At 50.3% G+C, this 18,866-nt stretch overlaps 1 protein-coding gene across 2 annotated transcripts in view; it reads left to right on the top strand.

Moving 5' to 3' along the window:
- Positions 1-1,385: 1,385 nt before the first annotated feature.
- The window catches only part of NUDT3 (nudix hydrolase 3), a 29,947-nt gene continuing 12,466 nt past the window's right edge, over positions 1,386-18,866 (top strand). The window contains exons 1-2 of one of the 2 annotated variants that reach the window (XM_038168200.2): positions 1,386-1,859; positions 14,118-14,228. In XM_038168200.2, coding sequence (XP_038024128.1) covers positions 1,761-1,859; positions 14,118-14,228 — 210 coding nt within the window. In that variant the 5' untranslated portion in view covers positions 1,386-1,760. Of the gene's footprint in view, positions 1,860-2,187; positions 2,392-14,117; positions 14,229-18,866 lie in introns of those variants that run through there. The other variant, XM_027444698.3, reaches the window with a different exon arrangement.

Below are 18,866 nucleotides of genomic sequence, written 5' to 3'. Positions count from 1 at the left end.
TGAGACAGCCCACTGGGAAAGGGATTGATCATAGCCCTAATTTGGGGGGTGAGGGAAGTGGTGGGCATGGAATTAGCCTTTTAATGGGAGCTCTGAGGAGGTTGGAGCTGTACGGGGAGATGAGGTGCTTCGAGTCTTTGTTGTAATTAACTGCTGAAGTTTGTAGGCTGTGATTTAGCTACAAGATGACTGGATTTAGGCAGGACGCGCTTCATGAGATGAATTCTTCATGCAAATACACATTAAAGGAGCTCCTTCAGCTTGACAGTGATGTCTGAGCTTCTAGGTTGTCCAGATCCGCCGGGGCTTTTCCAAGCTGTTTTGCGTTGTGGTAATGTTGATGTGTGTTCCTGTGCCTTTACAGTGGTGCTGCTATTTGGGAAGCGGTGTGCCCAGCAAAACGCCCAGCTTTCTGTGAAATTAAGCAACTATTTCAACTCACGTGGAGTACTTGAGCAATGGGTACGGAGAGCTGGATCTTTTACTCATTTTTTAAAAAGAGCCTTTGGAGAGAAGATCCATGTAAATGTGTATAATTTTGTTCTGGGGTGAAGAGCATTAGCCTAAAGGCTGTGCCCTAACAGAAATATTGTCTTTTGTGATATCTTCCCCACCTCCTGCCCTGCTTTATCCAGCTGGAGCTCTGTGACCGGAGCAGGGGGCAAACAGCTCCCGGCCTCACCCTCGGAGCATCTCAGTGGTCGGGGGTCTCAGACCCTGCCTCAGCGGGGTGCTGCCTGCCCTCTTTTACCCAAGAAAACCCCCAAATCACAGCACTCCAAAGCCCCAAACCCCTCTTTTTTGCTGAGAGCAGCCCCCCGACCTGGGGGCACCCCAAAGCACTCCCCTCCCTCCCGGCCCCCCCAAGGAGCCCCTGTAGGGCTCCCCAGGGCCTGAGCTGCCGCCCGGGGAGCCGGGGCTGTGCAGCCCCCCCCAGCCCCAGGGGTCTCCTCCCGGCCCCCCCCCGGTGGGTTTTTACCGCCCCCCCCCCCCCCGGCCCTGCCCTTTGTTCGCGGCCCCCCGCCCGCCCGCCCGCCCGCCCTCCGCCGCTGGCGTAAGCCGCCCTTGCGTAAGTCTGCTATTCACCGCCCGGCGTCTGCGCGCTTTGCGTAGGGCCGCTGTCAAAGCGGAGCCATGTGCGCCGGGGGCCGGCTCCTTGCCTCCGCTTTTTGCGTAACCGCCCGGGCTTCCCCATAGGGTTTAGGAGCCGCCGCCTTATTCTCGAAGGGCCGCGCCGCGCCGCTGGCGTAAAGGGCCGGTGGCGAGGCGGAGGCGTGGTGGCGGTGCCTGAGGAGGGGAGGGGGGGAGAAGCGATTCTGGAAGCCGAGCTGCGCCGTTTGCGTAGCGGCCGCGCGGCGAAGCGCCAGGGGGCGGCCGCCGCCTCCCGCCTCCCCCGCCCGGCGGCTTTGCGCCGTTTGCGTAGCGTGCCCCAAGATGGCGTCGCGGTCGTCGTCGGAGGCGGCGGCGGTGGCCGGAGCGTTGGCGGCGGCTTTGGCGGGGCGGCTGCAAGCGACGGGAGGGATGAGGCGGCCGAAAGGCGGCAGCGAGTAGCGGCCGGCTCCCGGCCCGCGGGAGAAAGAGACAGCGAGAGCGAGAGACTTCGCGGGGAGGCGGGTCCCTGGCCGTACTCGTCCCCCCCCCCCCCCCCAAACCCCGGCCTTCCCCGCCCGCCCCTCACGGGAGCCCCGGCGGCTCCTTCCCGGCCCCTTCAGGGCCTCGCCGCGCCCCCGGCCGCCCCCCTCCAGCCCCCGGAGCGGAGGATGATGAAGCTCAAGTCCAACCAGACGCGCACCTACGACGGGGACGGCTACAAGAAGCGGGCGGCCTGCCTGTGCTTCCGCAGCGAGAGCGAGGAGGAGGTGAGGGGGGGGCGGCGGGCAGGGCCCGGGGGGGCTGGGCAGGGCCAAAGGGGGGGGCTGGGGGCACGGGGGGGCTTGGGGAGAAGGGACAGGGCAGGGGGAGAGGGTAGGGGGGGTAGGGGGGGAGGTAGAGGGGGCAGGGGTATGGGGGCGAGGAGGGGCAGGGGTAAGGGGGTGGGGGGAGGAGGGGTAAGGGTGGAGCAGGCAGGGGTTTGGGGGCAGGGTTAGAGGGGAAAAAAGGGATGGGTAGGGGGGTGAGAGGGGGCAAGGGGGGCAGAGGGAGAGGGGTGGGGGCTGTGCATGCCCACGGCTGGGGATGGGGCTGCCCGTGAGGTGCAGCTGGATGCCTCGGAGCAGCCTGGAGCAGAATATTCCCCTGCCATCCCCTGCGGAGCAGCAGCGGGGGTCTGTTGGAGGTGTTTGCACACCGGTGGGAAAGTTGGGGGGCTGCACGCCCCCTCTCTGCGTTACTAAACACAAGAAAGCTGCTCAGAACGAGAGCCTGCACGCCTCGGGGTGGTGGAACAGCCTGGTAAGGAGTGTTGTGGCACGGGATGGGGTTTGGCAGTTGAGTGGACCAACCACGCTGGCAGAACTTCAGTCCAGCACATCACATGAGATAGGAGAGGAAACCTGACCTTGGCTTTATAAAAAGAAACTGGGATAAAAGGGGACTGATGGAGTGCCAGAAGTTGCTGTCCAGAGAGGCTTGGGAGGAAGTGGGAATTAAAGGTAAACTGGTTAGTTTGCAAGCGGCGGTGTTGCTAAGTGCTCCTATTGTCTGCGAACTTACCAAGAGGAACTTTGCTCAGATCTGCGTTTTGCACAATTCTTTTTTAACACGGTTTTGACGTGGGCTCGCAGTGCTGGGGACAAACTAGGCTGCAGGTCTTTTTTTTGCTTCTTACGGAGTCAGGCGTACCTCGTTTCATTTACTGCCTCCTGAGTGGCAGGACTGAAGGCTTTGTTCTCCTGATTATCCTATTTGTAGCTACAGGAAATCAGACGGGAATGCAGACGGTTCACTGGAGGAAAGTAAATTAGCATAGCGTTCAGTTATTAGTTAACGTGGCGAAGGAGGCTGAGCAGAACCTTTGTAGCTGTGCTGTCATGGTGAAGTGTCAACACTTCACCTCAAAATGATCTGAAATAAATAAATATATCCAGCGTGTTTTGGTGCAGCTTGCGTCGTAGCTGGTTCTTCCCCTGACTTTCAGGGAATTTGTGGTACTTTGAACTGACTCTAAAGAAGAATGTAATCGCATTGTGTAATGATACCGGGGCTTATCAGCACGCGTGGTTGAAGGCATCTGAGTTTTCTGATGCAACTTTACACAATTTGTGAGGCAAATGTGGCAATTCCTCTCAAGGATTAGGTGTTTGGCCATGTTTGATTACGCTCTGGTTAAGAATACAAATGTAATGTTAACAGCTACCTGATGCAATCGGCTGCTGCCTCGCCGCTGGTCTCTCTTCTACATCTCCTCGATCCGCAGAGTGCCACGGACTGCAGCTTGCTTCAGGGCTGGGGGCTGCTGTGGGGCTGGCGACACGAAGGTTTGTTAATGGGAAAGTTTCACAATGCTGACCTGAGCTGGGTGAAGAAGTAAAAGCGAGCTCGTTCAGAGGCACGCTGACTTGGGACAGTTTCTTGCAGTGTAGTTTAAGCTGCTGCTTGTTTAAGGTTAAGATTTTTAAGGCTGTCTCCGTGTCAAAGTTGTGGCTGGCAACAGCATTTAGTGGATTCTGAGTCTTGTTTAAGCTGATGCCACCTCAGTCTTTAGTTTGTAGGACCTAGGGCAGAAAAATCCCTTTCCAGCTGCAGTAGCAGAAGTCAGGAGCTGGCTGTCTCCCTGATCGTGTCGTTTCCACAGGTCTGTTACAGAGGCTGCAAACGCAGCCCTGGAAAACTTCCCGTGCACCAGGGCAGCGTGGGCTCTCCCCGAGCTCCGTTCTCCAGCTTTAGGTTTGGCCACCCCGGGTGTTTGGCCCTTCCCGTGAGCGTGTCGGTGAGCTCAGGTAGCTGCTGCTCCCTGCGGTGACATGAAGGAGCACTGAGTGCCTCGTGAGTGGTGCTGTGCGGGGTGTCCTTAGTTGGAGCTGGAGTTGGCCTCCCGAGGACATCACGCGGTCGTTCAGCGCTGCTTTTGTTTTATTTATGGTGTCTGTGTATTTAACGGAGGGCTGAAGGTGCGTCGGGCGCTCTCGGCTCTGTGCCTGCTTCCATCGCTGGTTGCGAAGTGGAATTGTTCAAGAAATTCATTTAGGAAAGCTAGTACCAACCCAATAGGTACCAGGATGGCTCCTTGTGCAGATCTGCACTTCATCGTAGGCCAGGAGCCACGTGAATCATGCTTGTATCGATAATTTAAATCAGCAGGGAAGAAACCTTGATTTTATCATTTTTTCCTAATTATTTTTGGTGTAGTTCCCATTTGCTGGTGTTTATTTAAAGTTCAATTAATTTGCGATAAGCGTGCTGCTCTGATCTCATTGCTGCTTGTGCTTTTTCAATAACTGGAAATGTGTCATCAGTCCACGTTCAATTACATACTTCAACTCTGAAAGTATGCTTTTGCTCAGAAAGATTTCTTGTTTTTCATTTTCTCTTGGAAAATAATACTTTGGTGCTAGTGGTGTTATTCAGTATTGATTGCTTCTATTTAAATGGAAATTGAGATCCATTTGAAGGGTTTCTCCAGGCAGGGGGAAAAAAAACAGAACCAAAATATGTTAGTTAAAGATCTCTTAAACGGATTTTAAATAAATAAATAAAGGCCCAAGGCCTTTTGATAAATAATTCAAACTTGCAGTGCTGAAGTGTGATTTGCTTGTAGGCTGGGCTGCTTCTGGTTACTGCTGCTTTTAAGAGCTTAAGAAACGGTAGCTCTTATCTCTTGCTTTTCTCCTTCCCTTCCCACTATGAATTTAAAACAAAAAAAAGTTTTTTTTATTTTTTGATCCCCTAATTAGTTCCTGAATTCAACAGTCTTGTCAATGAACAAGAAGAAATTAGAGAAATTCTGTTTACGCTTACAGAGGAGACTGCTTGTTTTTAGGTGTTTACCCCTTGGCTCTTCAGTTCACAGGCTTAATTTTCTGTAAAGTCTTGGCAATAAATGGAGGTTGTTAGAACAGCACGGCTTTCGTTAGGCATTATATTTGCAAAAAAAAGAGGCTTAGCATAAAAATTCCTTGCTTCTTTTTTAGTTAAGTGATTTATTTTTTCCGCACGCTGCTTGAGGATGCATGTTTTCTCCGTGCTGGGTTGGGAAGCTTCCACTTCTGGACATGAAAGCAGCTCTGGAACATTTCTGGAAGACCAAACGTTGGGTGAAAAGCTGCCTTTGTTACATAGGCCTTTAAAAAGCAGCAAAGGGAGAATTTAAGAATGAAGCTCAAATGGGGTAAAAAAAACAAAACAAAACAAAAAATTCTTAATTGGGCTGCATGGAAAATCTGTATCTGTGGTGTTTGGTGAGCAGTGAGGCACGGCAGAGGGGTCTCTGGGCAGGACAGGGAATCACCAGGATTAACTGAAAGGTGTGAGCAGGCTTTAGAGAAGCTGGCGGCAGCAGAGCCCCCCCCAGGACTGCTGCTTTCAGCTGTTCAGATGGGGAAACCTCCCTGCGTATCTGCTGCTTCTGGGAGAGCAGAGAAGGGGAGCATGCAGCTCAGGAGCTCCCAAGGCCTCCGTTCCCTCTGAAATCACCTTTTATTGCTTGTGAGGTCAGTGCCTCCCAGTCCTGCTGTGAGGGTGTTATTTTTAAATAATACAAGCATCTTTCTGTGTCGACCAGCTGTTTCAATGAGGAAGGGTTCCAGCAAATTTCCTAATGCCGTACTATTACGAGGCAGATGGAAGCCTGCTTAGCGGCAGCATCTCTGGGTTACGTTTGAGCAGAACTGAAAGGAGCTGCTTGGCTTGAGGTCCTGCGCTGGTGGAGCTACAGGTTGGAGCATGCCTGCATTGTATCTGCTGAAAGGACAAGCCGCTCGTTAACAACTGGCATTTTTCAAAGACTTCTGGAGGAAATGCTTCGAGAAGAATAGCATCCAGGGCTGGTTGTCCTTTTTTTCAGTCGTGAATGGAGTCTAATTTAAGATGAGAAATCCGCACTTTCACACGCCGGCTGGTCAGCGCTCTGGCTCCATGGTTTTCCACGTGTGCCACACCAAAAGATCTGGTTTGCAGCCCCGCACCGACCCTGGCTGGGGGAATTACTTGGCATGCAGACGAACCTTTCTTTCTTTTTGCTTCTCCTGGGTCAGCTTTAAACCCAGCTGGTGTGGCACGGCACTTCTCCAGCCTTAATGGCAGGCTGTGGTGGTGACCACGCGGTGCTCCTCTGCCATCCTTGGTGCGTTTGCTTCGATATAAAAATATTCTTAGCTGCAGCCACTTGGAGTACTTTGCTGCCTGGAAGTAAAGGGAGCTCAGCATCATATGATCATCGAGTGCCAGTGCAGTACAGTCTCGGAGTCCCCGTTCCAATGGCTCAGCTTGACTCTTTACCTTCCCTTCAGCTACACAAAAGGTTTGTGGTTGAAACCAAATAAAGGTCTCCCTGTCTGTTGCTAACACATTACCACATCCCCAGTAGGATATAGGCCAGTTTAGAAATAGTTCTCTTGTTTGTGCTTCTCCTGCCCCTCTCTGCTCTGTTGGTAGCTGGTTTTCTCCGAGGCCAAGAGTTTAAACTTCTGCAAAACCGAGCTTTCATCTAAAAAGGGGTTTCTGGCTTTTCACCAGGGAAGCCTCCACGAGCAGTCTGACGAGCAGCTCCGTGCTCTCTTGTACTTTGCCAAAGTACAAAAGGATGAAAGTTGTTAAATTTTCACTTATCTTACTGGAAGCTCTGTAAGCTGTTGTGAAACTGGAGAACTGAGTCAGTCTTCGTTCTGTTGCAACTGAAGGAAAGGGGCAAACATGGAGAGGGTCCCCTCAACCCTCGAGTTTGCTAAGAAGGACCCAGGAGCAGTGGCTCTGGTGGCACTTGTCTCTTCTCCTGCCAGTTCCCTGAAATCCCTTTTGTCTCCAAGCCTCTTATTGTCTGACCAGAGGCTACAGCTTGTCCCTGCCTTTCTCTCCCCATTCCTGTGTGCCACCACTGCTCTTTTATGCTCAGGATCAGTCCTGGGCCGGGTTCATCACGCTGCCCCGGCTGCAGAGCCAGGTACGAGCGGCTGGGGCTGCTCCCGAAGGCTTCGTCTCTCCCAGGCTGGATGGTTGTGGGGTACAGGGGAACCCCTTTCCCTTCAGCAAAAGGAAGATAAATCATGTGCTTGGGTTTTATCATTATGCTGTGTTTTTTTTTTTTCTTTTTTTGAAATCAGGAGGCTCATCCTAATGCTGGGCTGCGTGCCTCTGCGGTGGGGTCTCCCGGAACAATTGGGATAGGACAAAAAGAGGAAACTCACAGGTCTACCTTATAAATAACAAACATCAGCGTTCAGGTGCTGTATATAACACCCCGTAACAGGGAAGCAGGAGTCGGTTTCGTTAACCTGTAGCTCTTTTTCACTCCCACTGGGCGACTGCACAGGCTGCTCACGGTTCTTTCCCAAGCGGTGCATGCGTGTGTCAGGGGCTGTGTCTGCAGCTCTCTGTTGGGCAGTGCCCAGTGCACACTGACTCTTTGTTCTCAGAAATTTCACGTTAACGTGTAAAATTCAGGGGGATACAACTACCTCCTGGGTAGGCTTTTTTTTTTTTATTTAAAAAAAAAAAAAAAAGATAATTCAGACGGTTTATGTTATTTTTACTCTGATCCACTTGGGCAGTTACTTTTTCTTGTGTAAATAACGTAATTATGCTCTATGTAGAATTAATTACTTATATTTGAAAAGCTTCTTGAGAGTTTTTGTGGCTGTAGGTATTTTCTGTGCTGTGTTTATGAATAGGACTTGTTAAGCAAACCAGGCAGCGTACACACAGGCAGCTGCTGACGTGCAGCCATTCGGTCTGTGCAAAAATACCAACTCCCTTCATTTTCCTTAGGAAAAAAAAAGAAAAAAGACGGTGTAAAAGCTAGCATTCCTCTGGGAGAAGTCTGCCTGGAAGAGTTGTGCAAGAGCTGCGTGGTGACCGGAGGGGTGTCAGCTGCACCAGGAGGTTATCGGGGGGCTGTGGCTGGGAGTGCCGCCTTATCAGCCCCGCGCTGCCGAGGCGAGCGGCGCCGTGCAGGCGTTTCGGCTGCTGCCTGCCCCTCGTCCCCATGGACGCATCGCAGAAGAGCTGTGTGGTGTAACTGGGATGCAGGGAAAGGACTCTGGGTTGTCTTGTTTCGGTAGGAGTTAGCGGGCACTCTACAGTTACAAGCGATGTGTAGTAACAGCAATGTGACCCGTGGCATTTTGAGGCCGGCATAGCAGCACAGGGTGATTTATTATTGTTATTCTAAGGAGTAGCCTAAAAACCAATGGGATTTTCTTTATTTTTCATCTTGGTTATAACTCTGTAGGTATGATCCAAGCACTTGAAATGACCTGAACCTCTTCCAGTTCACCTCTGCCTCCTTTTTCTAGGCTCGGGCTTTCCTTTTGTCAAGATCTGTAGTGTGAACAATTTCCTCCTTGAGCTTTCTGTCATTAATTTGCTGCCTCTGTTTTCCTGGTACAGCATTGTAAGTCAAATCTCATCCTGCCACGGAGCAAGGTGTGGGTGCCTGTGGAAAAATAACCCTTGCCTAAGAAAATGTGTACTGCTGAGGACCAGCAGTGCTCCTGTAGGAACGTGCTTTTCCCGTTAGGGTCAGGACAGGATTTTTCTGCGGTTTGAGGTATTTCAGTCCTGCTTGTGCTGGCTGGAAACATCACCATGTTTAAAGCTGGCTACAACCTGCTGCCCGCTGTGTGCTCGGTGCCGCGGGGCAATGTGCTGGCTTTGTGACGTGCCCCGAATAGCAAGAGGGTGGGAGAAGCCATCCCGCAAACCTGGCGTTCCTCGGCATGCTTGTTTGGGCTGCCAGGAGCTTGGCAAAATGCGGGGTTTGTGGTAGCATGAGCAGGGCTGTGTTTCTGCCAGCTAAATGGGACGCAGGGGGCTTTGCATGGCTTTGGGTGCCCCTCTCCTCCTCCTCTTTCTCCTTCTCCTCTTCCTCATGCGCTCGGTTTGTCAGCCTGGTGTTCGTAGCATTTCAAGGTGGTTTGATGCAGTCAGCCCCTGGCTCTGCCAGATACATGAGCATTAACTGCAGTAAGTACACCTGGGGATGGTGAGAGCACTCCCTAGCTTGGGGTAACGCATCGGAGGTGGTTGTGATGCTGGACACACACAGAGCTGTACCAGCTGCAGCATCCTGGCTGGGCAGAGGACGACTCGGAGCGTCGCTAGCAGAGCTCTGAACTGCAGCATGCGGAGCCTCCTGGTACATCGAAGCTTTCAGAGGCAGATTGTAGAGGTGAGAGCCGCTGAAGTCAGCCTCCTTCCCTGCCAGTCCCACTGGAGTGTGGCACGAGCCTGGTGCTCCGATAGGGAACACTGAGGTGTGACATGAGTCTGAAATGTCAGGGGCTTCGTGCTTGGGGCATGGCACGAGTACTGGGGGAAACAGGGAAGGAGACGCAGAGGCAGTTTGGGGAGCCGGGAGCTATACATTGTTTTCTGGCAGCAGAACGGGGCTGGGCCACAGAGCACATCTTTAACATCTTGTCTGCTGCCTCGTACTGGGCAGAGCTGCCAGGCTGAGGGTCCTGGGCTGCCATCAGCTGGGAGCCTCCTTTCCTGGAGGACGGGAGGGAAGACGGCTCATTTGCTAATAACACTGGAAGCCAGCTTCTAATAACGTCGCAGCTCTTTCAGTCTTTGCCGCAGTGCTTCTGTGCAGCCTCTTTCTAGGAATCGGGTTGCCTACAATGTCGCCACTGTTGTTTTATTGATGGGAGGTTGCTGTTGTTTAAATCGAGCATCGCAGGGAAGGAGCCGGGACTCCCTCTGTCCCTGTGCTGTTTGCAGGAGGGAATCCTCTGCTTCGCCTTGGTTGCTCGGCTTTTGCTTTCCATTCCTTCTGGAAGACAACGCGATGTGGAGAAAAGAAGCTGTCCGTGGTTAGGTTGTGGTAAGGTCAGCATGGTGTGCCGGGGGCTCATGGGTTTATCCCTGTGTCAGTCTCGCTTCCCCTTTCCCATGGCTCTTCGGGCTCCGCACGGGGATCCGGCAGCTTTAGGTGCCTCGGCTGCTCCCCTGCCTCCTCCCGGGGAAAGCCCACAGTGGGTTTTAGTTCTCTGAGTGCCCCCTGCTTTGGAGGTTGTTGCCGTTAGGGCTACAGATCAGGAGCCCCTGCTGTAGGCTTCAAACTCTGTTTATTTTTCTAACCTCTCTTTTATTTCATTGATTGTGTCTGAGAGCTACTTCTGGGCTGCCGTGCGCCTTGCCAAGGAGGCTTGTGTTGCTCATTTCCCTACTTTGAAATGACATCAGTGTCTTTCAAATCCTGGAAAACAGAACTTGGCTGGGCGACGTGATACCTGCAAATGCTTTCCCACCAAGACTGGGCTCCAAAACCTGCCCCCGAGATCTCAGAGCCAAGAGCCTCAAAGCCAAGAGCCTCAGCACCCATCGTAAAGACAAGGCGTAAACCTGCCTTTGCGTTTTGGCTTGAATGAAACCAAAAGTCTAGCTTGTGTCCTCTCAAAGGTGCCAGTGGGTAGCTCTCCAAGTCTTCCTTGAGCAGTGAGGGGACCCTTGGTGTCTTCTGAAGGGTGAGGGAGAAGTGGACGTGAATGCAGGACTCCAAAAAGGGGCAGCTTCGTGTTACTGCAGCTTCACACTGCTGCAGCTCCGGTGTTGGAGGCTGCCGGGCAGGACAGAGGTTGCCTTGCCCGAGGTGAGGGGCGCAGATGACTCGGCTGCACCTTACAGATTAAACTTGTGCAGTTCCAGTTCTGAGAAATCTGGTGTTTTCCTCCCTGCTTTTAAGCAGATGTCAGAGATGAGTAACATTCGCTCTTTTTTTATGACGGTTTTGATTAAAATCTCTTTGTTGCTCTGTAGACAGGTGAATGATTTTATGTAATAACGAAATTCACCAGCAAAAATGGAGTCTCCTCCTGGCCAGGTGTGTGGTGTTCCCCCCAGCTATTGGGGCAGAAGGTTTCTGCTGAGGATTTCTTATCTTGGAGGCAGCGTTCAGGCTGGGCCTCCCACACACGAATGGCTTTCAGCAGCTCTCGTGTTCCTGGGTTTGGGGCTGTTTGTAAGATCTTACAACCCAAAGCCACGGTTCAAGTGACCTTTTTACTGGGCACCTTTGAATGCGTTGCAGGTCCTGGGACTCGGGACGTTTTTAGATGTGGGGGCTCAGAGTACGGCAATGTCTCACCCTCCTGGTGAACCAGCTCCCTTTGTCTTGGGGGAGCTCATTGGGAGCAATATCCTGTTTAAAGCCGTTTGAAAAGAATGACCTTGTAGGGCATGTTTCCTGCTCTCTCTTGATGGGATTTCCTTTTTATTAAACAGGAAATAGTCTGATTACATAAAAGTGTGAGAATGACAGGTTTTTCCTTCCCAGCGAGGGTTGTTCATGCTAATTCTATTTAGAAAATGCTCAACTGCCAGACCAGCTGAAGTTAATTTACGTTGCCTAAAACTGTTGTTTACACCTCAAAGTTCCTACTGGTGTGTTGGTGAAGCATTGTCTCAGCCTGAACAATCCAGCAGCCTTTCCTTTAGAAGTCTTTGTAGAGCCGTTCCCTCAGCAGATACTTTTTCTCACAAGTGGAAGGTGGCAGGAGTTCAACGCCGTGACCTGTGCTCTGCTGGTGTGCAGGGAGCTGCTTCTGCAGCTCTGCTTTTTTCCTTTTCCTTTTCCTTTGAGCTGGGACTCCGCACTGAAACCAGAAACTGCAACCGTGAGTCTTCCTTACCGAACAGGAAAGGGTCTGATTGAAATGTTTGTGACTTAACTTTGTCTCCGGAATCACCTCCTGGCCTGGAGTTAGGAATTTCAGCCCGAGCTCTTCCGTGAGTGGTGCTGGTGATGAGTCAGGGTGAAGTCAAAAAAGCGCTGTAACGTGATGGGAGCAGACACCGGGGAAGGTGGCACAGGCCAACTGCACGCCCTGCGTGCTGAGCCTGCAGGGGCCGTGGAATTGCAGAATATCCGAGTTGGAAGGGACCCAGAGGGGTCACCGAGTCCAAGCCCTGTGTCCCCACAGCTGACAAAGCAGAGGTGGTTGCTGCTGGGCTCCTCGGAGCCCCAAAATCGCTGAGGATGAGTGAGGGCACGCTGCCTGCGTAGGCTGGTGATGGTCGGTGTGCACTGGGCGTCTGGGGAAAAGGAATTCTGCCTTCCCCTGGGGAAGGCCAACGCCACGGGGTGTTCATACAACGTAGGTGCTGTTCATCACATCACACAGCCTGCATGATAAGCAGGACAGGGGCTGTAGTTAAGCAGCTCCATTAGGAAGCTGCAGGATGAAGGGAGCCCCTTGGGCTTAGCTCATTTTGGTCTGCGTTCTGACTGCCCTAATCCAAGAGACGGGTGGGGTAGCACTTGGGGATCGGAAGGGGATTGCTTAATAAATGATGCTGCTTCACGTCTCGCAGGGTGGAGGTGTGGGTTCTGACCAAAGATGAGGTTTTGAGGCATTATAATTAGTAGGATCCACGGAAGGCTGCTGATTAGGGATGTTCTGATACCTGAGAGCCCCCGGTTTAGTTCCAGGCTTAGGAAAGGTTAGCCCAGCAGTTGCCAAACGTTTGTGACACCTCTTCAATTTCTGCCTTTAGCTTTGCTGCTCTTGGTTGGAGAGCCGCTGTCTGGAGCCTGCAGCTGATCCTGGTTCTCCTCAGCCCTGCCCCAGCCCATTGGCCACCCTCATCCCTAGGCCCCAAAAATGAAATCGCTTTGTGGGGTGGTCAGCTGGCAGCTGAGAGTTTCCAGAGGAGAAAAGTCCTGCGAAACTCTGAAATCTCGAGCTTGTTTCTGCCTCAGACGTGTAATTCTGAATTCTGTAGGTAGATCTCTTCTTGATAATTAGTGCAAATCTTTTCCTATGCTACTGGTAAATCAACATTTACACAGTAAAGCCTGGGACTTTAGTGCCTTGCGCAGTTTAACTTTGAAATGTCTGATTGAAACTGTTACAGCTGGCCTGTAACCTAATTGGACTGGTATGTTGGAAAGTTTCTGGAGCAAGTTCCTTTGGCTCGGAGCTTTGTGCCCGTGAAATGATGAAGTATAGCATGATGACTCTAATGAACAAGCTTTGTTTAGAGAGCTGAAAAACAGTATTAGTTTTGTTTTTAGTTTCCATCTCTGCTCACGGATGTATTGCAAGTAAGTTTAATAAGCACAGTGCCTCGGGATTCTTTGGGAAAAGCTTCATCCAGTTGAGCTTGTTAGCTAGCTTTGTGTTTCCAAAGGACAGCAAGGAAGTTTAATAAGACAAAAAGAGAACCGTACGGAGCAGAATTACATTGGGATAAAGCGTTTCAAGAAATATCCCACAAAGAATGCTTATGAAAGATGACTGCTGTGAAAATGGTCGAATGCGGTTGAATCGTTTTCCTGATGAAAAAACAGCCCGTCCACCTCTGCAGCCCTTTGGCAGGGCTTTTAGGTGGTTTTATTTAAACTTGTATTTTGCTTAAACACCCCCTTGGACAACCTCATCCAAAGCCCAAGTAACCAAGTGCTGGCCCCAGAGCTGACTGAGCTCCTCGGTGCCTGCTACAAAGGAAGGGGCAGGCGGGGAGGTTGAAACCCTTCCTAAAACAATTCCCTGTCAGGTTTTTAGTGGGCAGGTACCTGCCTGGTGCATATCATTAATGTCACCGCAGAGGTAAGCGAGGCCAAAGGTCCTGATAAAGGTAAATCAAGGAACTTGTGCAGAGGGTGGAGGTGCTGAGCAGCTCCTGGGCAGTGTCGTACTGCACGGCACGTATCCCCAGCTGTCAGTGACTGGGTACAGCAGCAGGCTCTTACAGCGTGCGTATTGTGGTGCTGTCTCACATAGCAAACTGTTGGTTTGGTATGCAGAGGCTTAATTTATTCTTCAGTGCTCGAGAGCAACGAGAAGGTAATGGTTGAAATAATTCGGAGTGCTGGAGTGCCTCGTTGGCATTGAGCACGCAGCCTGCACAGCTGCCTGCAAGGGGGTAAAGAAATCGCCTTGGGAAGAGCGGAGCATTTCCAAGGACTGGCGTTGGGTTGGAGGTGTGAGAGGCTCAAAGACACCTCTCCTCCTGCAGCTGGGCTCTGAGAAGGAGCGTTGCTGTGAGTTCATCCATCAGCTGTGCTCTGCTCTCCGCAGGTGCTGCTGGTGAGCAGCAGTCGTCATCCGGACCGATGGATTGTCCCTGGGGGCGGCATGGAGCCCGAGGAGGAGCCCAACGTGGCCGCGGTGCGAGAGGTCTGTGAAGAGGTAAGGACCTGAGGAGAGCAGGGGCTCCTGGAGCTTCACTGCTCGGTGTTAGATGGGGCTCTGGGAGGGTTCTCAGCACTCCAGCTTGTTTTCACGAGGTTGGGAGAAATATAGGGTCACTGGTGACACCCACATTGTACGTGGGAGGGAAACCCTCAACGTTGTACGTGGGAGGGAGTCCTAAATACAGGCAACACAGGAATGTAATTAAGGCTCTCGTTTGGCATCGACTTCTCCTCACCTGAAACTTTTAACTGATAATGGATAAAATGAAGCTCTAAACTTTTGATACATACAACGATGTTCTCTGTTTTGTTACCTTTCTGTGAGGTATGCTTTCCTAAAAGAACTTAAGAAAAAAAGCTTTGCTTTTGTGGAGCTAATAATTAGGTATAAAATAGAAACAAGCCCTTATGAGCCACTGAAGACACCCCAAGTGTCATAGGAATGTCAATAAGTTTTGGTTTACTGTATATTTTGAGTTTTCTATGAATACCAGAAATTGATCACAAAAGTTACCATAAGCAACAATTTTGGATGTGTTCATGGCTTTGTTTTTGAATTGGAGCTGTTTCAGAAATGGGGTCAAATAGCAGCACACGTTGAACTGTATGGAGAAGGTGTGTGCTTCTTGTAAAGCTGGAAGAACATTTTTTGTAAAGGATTTTCAAGTCAGTGAATGGTAGTTGATTACACTGGATGTAAAATTGGTCTTTAGAACTGAATATTATCGAGTTGGAGGGATGCATGGATTCAGAAACGATTAACTGGTTATGTATGGATGACCAAGTAGGTTCCTAGTTACATAAGGAAGGATTAAAATGCTTTCAAGAGGGTTATAAATCTTTGTGCTGTAGAACAGAAATAAAGAGCAAATTGATGGGAGTTGGAAGGAAGTTTCCCCAGTAGCTGCTCTATTTGTCTTGTCTGTCAAGTTCCCCCCGCAAAATACTTGGCCATACCTGTTGCTTTCTAACAATGTTTGATATTTGGCCTTAATGTGGCAGCTCCTGAGCTGCGTGTTTCTCTTGGGATGCTTTTATAATCCAGCAGTTTATCAGAAAGCTATGAAGCGACACAGCGACTTTCTTTTTTTAGGTCTCTCTAGTCCTGTGGATTGCTGCTTGCAAATTGTGTTTCCAGCTTGTAGTACAGCTCTGGCTTTTTTAGTAACTCAGTAATCAAGCCAAAGTGAGTTTAACCAGAACAACAGAAGTGTTTTAATTACGATATTTAATTTATTACAGCCTAATCGTTGTTAATAATTAAATTATTTGCTGCAGAAGTCCAAGGTTCATTCAGGAGATGCGTGGCTTCGCCTTTCACATCCCTAAAATAAATCTGTATCGACCCTCCCTTTCTCAGGCAGCGCAGAGCTTGGAAGAGTTGCTCTCTTTCCATGACAGCTCAGTGGCTGAAAGGAAGCCTTGGCACGGGCTCAATCTGCAGCGAAGAAACTGGTTTGGGCTGGCTGAGATAATCCCCTCTCACTCAGCTGGTGTTCCCTCGCTCACGTGGACTGGTGCCGAATGAGAATGTAATTCAAACTGTGGCAGCCTGGCAGGGTTGAGTCATTCCCAGCGAAGTGCCTCTCTGCTCCAATGCCGCTCGACCAGCAGTGAGCAGCTCCCAAGGCAGCAGGACGCCCAGAGCCCCTCGCCTCGCGGCACCGAGCCCTGTTTGATGTGAGTGCAGGGTGGGAGGCTGAAACACGGCCATCCAAACCTATAATAAATAACAGCCTTCCAACAAGTGGCCTGCAGACGAGCAGCCTGTCGTGTATAAAATTACCCGAGCTCTCCTGCAGCTGATGATGATTAGGCTAGCTGACACAGGTGGAAAACAGGGGCCAGCTTTTATTTGTGCACAACCTTCCTCAAATGTGTTTGTGTTCCAGGACTCCGCTCGTGCTGCGTCCACCGAATTAGAATGTGCATCAACCGCCTTCAGCTCGGCGAGCTGTTTACTGTAAAATGTTGCTGGGGAATGTGCGTGCAGGAGGGGAATGTTTGCTCTGCTGCAGCTGTGCTGCTGGAAAGGACTCGTGCACCCAGTTTCCCAGCTCGTGCTATCGATTTGGCAGGGCGGTGGTTTTAGGAGGCTGCTTGCTGGGCAACTGGTGTGCGTGCTAGCTGGAGCTTGCTGGTGTGAGTTAGGCTGTTAATCCCTGTTCAACCTTTCACATGAGCCTAGGCTTTTTCGGGGAGGTTGCAGCAGAGGCTGCTTTCCCTGTAGGTTTGAGCTCTGAGCTCCTCTCCTGGGCCAGGTATGTCTGGTGGTCACGAGGAGGCCCCAGCTTTGTTGAGCAGATGGGTTCTGCTGCTTGTGTTGGAAGAGAGAAAATCCCACGTCCCCTGTGCCTGTGAACACGCAGGAACTTTTATCCTGAAAGAAGGTGGCTCTTGTGCTGACCAAAGCTATGGAAGAAGTTTGCAGGCTTTCTTTCGCTGCCTTTGGTATGCCTTTTCCATTTTAATAAGAGCCAGTTGGAGGAGCTGGAAGGACTCATTACCCTTTCAGTTGCTTGTGGTCTTTGAAGATGACAATAGGCTGGCTTTTCTCAATTCATTCTTTCTGCATGGTATGCATTTTCTTTTTTAAAGCACGCTTCCCCCAAACTAAGAATTTTAACTTCTGCATTCACTCTTAATTCCACCGTGTGTGTGTTTGAGCCTGTACGTGTGATTGCTGCAGCGATCAGCACTTAGAGGAATCTGACTTTTTCCCTCCTTGCTTTTCAGAATTTTGACATTGCTGTGCTGAAAATAAAACGTTAATTCTGAGTGAAACCTGCGATCCCTTTGTCCCAGCTGGTTAGTCCTTGTCCTAGTTTGAGGCAGTCCTTATCTACAGTAAGCTGTGCCAGCAGATGTATTAAAGCAGACAGGTACCAACACTTGTCACGCTCACCATTGTCTGCATGAAATGCGAAGTGACGGAGGTCTTGAACATTCTTTCTAGGCAAAGCAGCAGTAGACAAGTAGGCTGGCTCTGAATGAGAGCAGTGTTTCAGGGTAAAACTGCTTATTTCTGACAAATTGTTGAAAAATTAAGTAGTCAGTCTTTAGAAGGCTGCGAACGCCAGGTATGTTGTAAGGTTCCCCTTCTAGGAAAATGATGTGGCCTTTTAAAAGAATAGTACCAATGTAGTATAGTTGTCTTCATTCTTGGATTTTTTTGCTGTTGCATTCTCTCCCCAAAATTAATTTCATGTTGGGAGTAAGGGTTTTTTTTATGGGTGTGAGCAACTGGTGAGGAACGTGTTTTAGAAATAGATGCCTTAAATTAAACTTATTACGGAGCGACTTTGAAGAAAGCCTCCACATTCATCTGTTAAACCCAAAGGCATTTAATTTTGCACTTCTAGCATCTTTCACATCCTGACCTTTAAATACTTAGCAAATGTCAAGTTCTATAAAGCTATGAGCGTGTTAGTCATGCTTTCTTCATGGGAACCAGAAGCCAGATAAGTTGTGCCTCATCTGTGATCAAACAGGCAATTGATGCCGGTATCAGAACTCGTCCGTCATGCCAGCACTTTGATCTGGTCGCTAGACAGTAGTTTTCCTCTTAAATGTGTTTTATAAATAATCTGATCCGTTTCATGTGTTTTGGGTGTGATGTAGGGTATGAATAATGACATCTTTCAGTGCTAGGGAAGAAGGAAAGATAGGAAGCCCCATATCTTTATTTTTCTTGGAAATCCCACGTCAGGGACCATGAATGAATGAATGACTGAGGTGATTGCTTTAAACTCTTCGTAGATTGAGGAATGTTCAGCGCAAACAGACCGAGTTCACTACTGCCTGCTGCCTTGTGTGCTCGGACCTCAGAAAAATGAGTGCAATGTTTGGGAGCTCTTCGGTCTGTTAGGATACCTCATAAATGTGAGAGAGTGTTGGTCGTATTGCAGGAAAGGGTTAGGTGGGGAGGTATAACCCTCTCTGAGGCACAAGGAAGAAATTTTGCCTAGTTGCTGTAATTGGTGTCTTTGGGACTTGTCTAAGCTAGCAGTCCTGGGTGTGATTTACTGCCTTCAGTGCTGCAAGTGCTAGAGCAAAGATTTGGGTGTTTTACCACAGTCCTCTGGCCCAGCAGTAATCTATAGTAGATGCAGGCTTTGAGCCTAATAGAGCAAAGTAAAATAGCTGAAATTCCAACCCACATTTTCCTTAGCTCAGATGGAAGGAAATAAAAGCTGTCCCTAGGAACAGATGGTGTTGCTGCAGGCTGCTTTTTGCATCTGACCCGAACTTATTTTCAGCTTTGAAACCTGAACCTGCTGTTCTTGGATGTCTTCAGTAATTTTTCTTTATTAAAACAAGTTGTTCCACGAGCAGCAGAACTAGTAAAGCTTCATTTCCTCTAGATTTTTGTTCCTTGTCCTGAACGCCCAGCCCTCCCCTCGGGGCGTGCGGCAGGGGATTGAAGTCGGGCGCTGTTTGGGGCAGCTGGGTGTTGCTGACACTCGCACGCTCTTGCTAAGCCTGCCTCTCCTTGCAGTTGGGGCTACGTTAGGACTGGAAGCTGATTCGGGTCCTCTGTGTGCTCGGAGCAGGGGATGTGAAGCTGGCTTCGTGAGCTCTGTCTCCTTTTAGGAGCGTGCCTCTTCCCGGGGATTCTGTCACTCGGTTTATT

This window comes from Anas platyrhynchos, chromosome 27 (assembly GCF_047663525.1).
Source record: "Anas platyrhynchos isolate ZD024472 breed Pekin duck chromosome 27, IASCAAS_PekinDuck_T2T, whole genome shotgun sequence".
In the NCBI taxonomy this organism is placed as follows: Eukaryota; Metazoa; Chordata; class Aves; order Anseriformes; family Anatidae; genus Anas; species Anas platyrhynchos.
Note: the sequence above shows the minus strand (reverse complement) of the source record. Positions and strands in the feature narration are given on the sequence as shown.